Here is a 6,250-nt window from a genome sequence, read left to right as displayed (position 1 = left end):
TTTTGTCACTTGGAGGGCCGAACCAATTCCAGACACAGACAAGTGAATTAAACAAACACTTTACTATCAGGTCAGTAACTTTTGTCATATTTACATATATACTAATTTATATCTACTTTCATGTTACACCATTGTTTTACTTCTTCTCGATAATAGGTTTGCTCCCGGATTTGCGGATCGATCCCTGATCAAATGTATTCGATTTCTTGGGCTTGATAATGCCTCTGTTCATGCTAATCCATTTTAGACGAAGAAACTAATCTTCGCTCTTGTCTACGTGTTATAGCCGGAGCTAATCTTTTTGGCTCTTTACACTCTCATGCGATTTTAAAATGTCATTACTATTAAAAATAGAACTTCCTAAAGACTGAAACTTCTGAAATTGGCAACTGAGAGAGAGATTAGCCACATGGAGAAGAAGCTAGTGATTTCTTTACTCGTTTTGGTACCTATATAATTTAGTATATATGTAGACTTTACAAAATTTGTCTTAGTCCAGTGGTTTAATGCTCAGTTTAGGGCTTCTCATGCCGACGAAGAGGATGAGTCCGCCATAGACGACGAAGAACCCCACAACACTTTAGCTACTTACGCAAAAATCCCATGCTTCCGCAACCACACGACCACCAAAAGAACTGAGAACGCACTGACAGCAACCACTTCCACCTCCAGTGAACTGAAAACACAACCCCATCGCAAAGACAAGACTCCAAGTCTCAGCTTAAGGGAGGTCGCCGGACCACTCCACAACGGCAACAGCCGCAAACACAGAACGATGAAGAACAGAGGAGAGAGTCTGAACCTTACCCTCACGCGCCGCCATCACCATCGAAGCCGACTCGCCGTTCAACCCAACCGGGGACGCCTCATAGACCTACCAGAGGGGAGTCTCAGACCGCCGGATGTTACTCTCCCCGGAGCAGAGCTAAGGATCCGCCGCGAAACCAACCTCCAAGACGTCAAACATATTGGAGTCGAGAGAGATGAGAGGATCGGGAGCAAAGATAAAAACCAGGAGGGAGGAAGAGAGAAGCTTCCAGTGACGACGGAGAAGCCGACCCCCGGAGCAGAGCAAGTGTCGCTTTTTTTAGAGAGAGTTTTTTTTTTTTACTTTCGGTTTTTTTTCCGATTAGAGTGCTCCTTTAATCTTGGCCTATGCAAAAGACCATATCCCTCACTTTCTGGGAGATTATCAATCTTACTTTGAATTGATACCTGTTGATTTGGTTGTGAACGCAACTATAGCAGCTATGTCAAAGCACGGCCGTGGTAATGTACCAGAACTCAAACTTTACAATGTCACTTCAAAATCTCATCCAAACCCCCTGCGACTTGGCGAGTTGATGGACTTCTTCTCTCAGCAATATCTGTGTGACTCTCCATTGAGAGAAACAACGAAAGACTTAGATCGTATAAAATTCCACAGTTCCATAGAAAGTTTCACCTCCTATGTGTCCAACACTATAGCGAAACAAGAAAGAGAGACCAAAAATGGAGGAGGTGAAGCGGAGTCACATTCCCCATTATACATGAAGGGTAAGAGGAAGCTAAAGAATTTTTGAGTCCCTAGTTAAAAGATATCAGCCTTCCTTGTTCTTTCAAGCTCGGTAAATAACATTACTTATACTTGTTCCTGTAATTAAGTTAAATAAGAATCATATTACCGAGTAAAATAGTTTATACCAGGTTTGACGACACCTATACAAGGAGTCTGCTTCAGAAATTGTCAATGGAGAGAAAGATGTTTGGATTCGATGTGAGAGGCATTGATTGGGAGCTGACAAAAAAAAAAGGCACTGATTGGGGGAGTTACATTGTCATCTTCCATCCTCCACGTATCAAAAAGGTAGTCTTTGGAGGAAGATCCAGCTAAAGAAAATTATTTAAAAGACAACTTTCAATAACATTACTTGTCTATATTTTCTTTTCACCTCTCAGCTTTCAATGATTTAAGAGGTTTGTATTCATAAATAAATGTATCACTTCACCTATATATTTTTATGAATTTTTTTTGTCTATCAATCAAAGATTTATCGACATTGTACTTTAGGTTGTGAATCACCTATAAATACTTTTTATTCGAACAAAAAAATGAAGATATGTTGGATGACATTTAAAATTTCATAACCGAAATCATATTTCCTAAACACAATTAAAACAGTAAAGATTTACATTTTAAAGAAGGAATCTCCTGAACATAATAAAAAAATTTGTCTTAGAAGAGCCTAGGCCTGAGCATTTCGGATATCGGTTCGGTTCAGTTTGGTTTGGGTGTTGGGTATTTTGGGTAGAAGCTAGAGGATTCATTTACTATATGACCTATTTACGGTTTGGATTCGGTTCGGGTACTTTCAGGTTTGATTCGGTTCGGATAATAAAACTAGGAACCGGAAAACACCCGGAAAAAACAATTCTTATTGGTTCCAATTTGTTTGGTCATTTCAAGTAGTTCGGGTAATTTGAGTAAAATATCGAGTAATTAGGATAGTTTAGATAAAAATCTTGGATATTTCAGATTACATTGGATATTTCGGATAAAAATATCCGCATTCTTTTGGATATTTTTTGGTAATTTAGATACTTTATAATAATTTAGTTTCATCTCAAATATTTTCCAATACTTTTAATAGATTTTTAAATTATAAATATATATAGTTATATATAATATATATATATATATATTAATATTTTTATACATTCGGGTATCCGTTTGGTTCTTTCAGGTTCAGTTATTCCGAATATAGAAACATAAGAACCATTCATGTATTCGAGGGTTTCGATTCGGTTCCAGTTTTGAATATTCGGTTCATGTTCGGGTCTTCGGTTCTTGTTTTGAATATTCAGTTCGGTTCCGTTTTTTTTTGCCAAGGCTTAGTAGAGCCTTTAAATGATCAACTAAGATCGTTCCACAGTAGTTTTCTTTTGCAGCCATTTTATCCAGTTCTTGAGCTGTTCGCACCAAATTGACACTGCAAATTCTGAAACTGTACGAAGTATGAAGCAAGAAGTGCAGAAGATGGACCTTAGTATTAAATCAAGCCCAACTCAACAAGGCCCGAGTCAAGGCACGCCAAACAAAAACCATTCGAAACAGAGTTGCAGTAGTACAGTCTTGAAGCAGACAAAGCCAGCTGGTGGAAAGGTCCTTCACAATTCCTTTAGACCGCTGTGTGTGTGAATCAAACGGTCAGAGTGAAGCCACTTGTAAATAGATTACCTTAGGGATTCTAGGGCTTTCGTAAAACCCTAATACTATATAAGTTGTAAAGTGTCAATCTTTGTAACTAAATTTTGTGAAATAAGAAAGTTATTTCTGATCCAAGATCTTTCACATGGTATCAGAGCTTTGATAACCTTAACAGGTGCTGTCATGGCAGAATCTCAAAACCCTTACCCCTTTCCTTCAAACCTCCATGTCTCCAGCTGCGTCAATCTCAAGCTCAACGAGAGCAATTACCTGTTGTGGAAGACTCAGTTTGAAGCCCTCCTCAGTAGTCAAAAGTTACTCGTTTTTTACACCGGTCAACTCGAAGCTCCAGCAGCTACGGTCGCTGCGGTAGTCAATGAGGTTCAAGTCGAGAACCCAAATCCTGATTTTGAATCATGGAAGTGTACGGATGGTCTTGTTAAAGCTTGGTTGTTTGGAACTCTCACCGAAGAAGTTCTTGGGTGTGTTTATGGTCTTGAAACATCGCGTGATGTTTGGCTCTCCTTGGCTGACAACTTCAACAAAAGCTCAGTAGCGAGGGAGTTTGATCTCAGGCGTCGTCTCCAACTCCTCAACACTGGTAAAGACTTCATGGTGTACTGTCGAGAGTTCTGTGGTCTCTGTGATCAACTCAGCTCCATTGGGAAGCCAGTTGACGAATCGATGAAAATCTTCACTTTCCTCAACGGCCTCTCAAGCGATTACGACCCCATCTCAACGGTCATACAGAGTTCCATGTTTGCGTTACCCACCACCAACCTTCAGTGATGTTGTCTCAGAGGTAACCGGCTTTCACACTCGTCTTCAGTCCTACGAAACTCCTGCAGATGTTACTCCATTCACTGCGTTTCAGACTCAATGCTCGGGCACACATAACAACCAAAGCCAGCGAGGTCGAGGGGGTTACTCTTCCCGGTTTGGAACTTGAGGTCGAGGTGGTGGATATTCCACAAGAAGGCGTGGTTTTTCACAACAAGTCAACTCTTCTGGCTGGAACCAGTCCCAGTCAAATGATAACGGTCCTCCTGTGTGTCAGATTGTGGGAGGACTGGTCACTCTGCTCTGAAGTGTTACAATCGCTTTGATGTCGCATATCAGAGTGATGACATCCCCAAAGCCCTTGCTGCGTTACAGATCTCCAATGATACTGGTAGAGAATGGCATCCAGACTCTGGTGCCACTGCTCACATCACTGCATCCACAACCGGTCTGCAGAACACAACTCCTTATCACGGTGCTGAATCAGTCATGGTGGGCAATGGCAATCAGCTTCCTATAACTCATGTAGGCTCCACGGTCATCACCTCTCCTCAAGGTAACATTCCATTACTTGATGTTCTGGTGTGTCCAAATATACAAAAGTCTTTGCTGTCTATCTCAAAGCTTTGTGATGACTACCATTGTGGAGTTTACTTTGATTCTAACTGGGTCTATGTGATTGATCTAAACACCCAGAGAGTGGTGACCAAAGGACCTCCTCACGATAATCTTTATGTCTTGAAGAACTCCGAGTTTGTTTCCTTTTACTCCAATAAGCAGGTGATGGCTAGTGACCTGGTGTGGCACAGACGCTTAACTCATGCAAACTCGCAAGTTCTTCAACATCTCAAGAGCAGCAAGACAATATCAATGAATAAGAACAGCATGTCTACCATCTGTGAACCTTGCCAGATGGGGAAAAGCTCCAAGTTACCTTTCTTTTCTTCTTTATCTCATGTTGTGGCACCCTTTGATAGAATCCATTGTGATCTATGGGGACCATCACCTATTGTATCTAAACAAGGATTCAAATATTATGCTATCTTAGTGGATGACTTCAGTCGGTTTTCATGGTTGTTTCCACTTAAAGCCAAATCAGATTTCTTTCAAGTCTTTCTTGCCTTTCAAAAAGAAGTCGAAAACCAACTAAACACAAAGATTAAAGTCTTTCAAAGCGATGGTGGTGGTGAATTCGCTAGTCATCTGCTACGAAATCACCTTGCATCCCAAGGGATCCAACACCTGATCTCTTGCCCGTCAACTCCTCAACAGAATGGCTTAGCTGAACGCAAGCATCGGCATCTCACTGAACTGGCCTTTGCAATGATGTTTCAAAGTAAGACTCCCTTTAAGTACTGGGTTGAAGCCTTTTATACGGCCAACTATGTGATCAACCTCCTTCCTTCCTCTGCGGTTAACTTTCAAACACCCTTCGAGTTGTTACACAAACGTAAACTAGAGTATTCTTTCTTGCGTGTGTTTGGTTCCGCATGTTATCCTTGCCTCAAACCCTATATGAATCAGAAGTTTGATCCTCACTCCCTTCAGTGCATCTTCTTGGGGTATCATGCTCAGTACAAGGGCTACCGTTGCTTGTACCCACCTACTGGCAGAATATACATATCTCGCCATGTGGTGTTTGATGAAGATATTTTTCCATTTGAAAATCGCTACAAGAACTATGTTGAGCCGCTCTCCATTCCTCTTCTACAAGCTTGGCAGTCTGCTCCATCTGAATCTCATCAACTCCCAACGGCCTATGCTCCTCCTCGGTCCCCTATCGCACCTACACAAGCTCAATCAGAGGAACCAGAGGAACCTGATGAATCAGAAGACTCAGAGGTATCAGAGGTATGAGCTTCAGGACACGCTGATGATGCAGTGTTCTCTCGCCTTCCTACTCCAACAGTGATACGATCTCACCCTATGACCACTCGTCTTCAAAGTGGCATTAGGAAACCAAACCCTCGCTATGTTCTTGTGACAAGTCATGTCATACCAACGATTCCGCGAACTACGACAGCTGCGCTGAAGCATGAGGGTTGGAAGGACTCGATGACTGAAGAAATGGATGCTCAACATAAGAATGACACTATGTCTTTAGTACCGCGACGTTCTGATATGAATGTTTTGGGAAGTCGCTGGATCCGTACCATCAAACTGAATCCTGATGGAACGGTACTGAAGCTCAAGTCTAGATGGGTTGCAAATAGGTATGATCAGGAGCAAGGTGTGGATTTTGTGGAAACGTTTAGTCCAGTTTTTCGAACGTCGACGATATGA

The 6,250-nt window shown here is 41.6% G+C and overlaps 1 protein-coding gene across 1 annotated transcript; it reads left to right on the top strand.

The window, feature by feature from the left end:
- The first annotated feature begins 5,893 nt into the window (after positions 1–5,893).
- On the top strand, positions 5,894–6,250 carry LOC125588442 (uncharacterized mitochondrial protein AtMg00820-like). Its single transcript, XM_048759780.1, has one exon. The coding sequence runs from the start codon at positions 5,894–5,896 to the stop codon at positions 6,248–6,250; it is 357 nt and encodes a 118-aa protein (XP_048615737.1).

Source organism: Brassica napus, chromosome C6, assembly GCF_020379485.1.
Source record: "Brassica napus cultivar Da-Ae chromosome C6, Da-Ae, whole genome shotgun sequence".
NCBI classification, from domain to species: domain Eukaryota; kingdom Viridiplantae; phylum Streptophyta; class Magnoliopsida; order Brassicales; family Brassicaceae; genus Brassica; species Brassica napus.
This window is presented reverse-complemented; position numbering and strand designations above follow the sequence as displayed.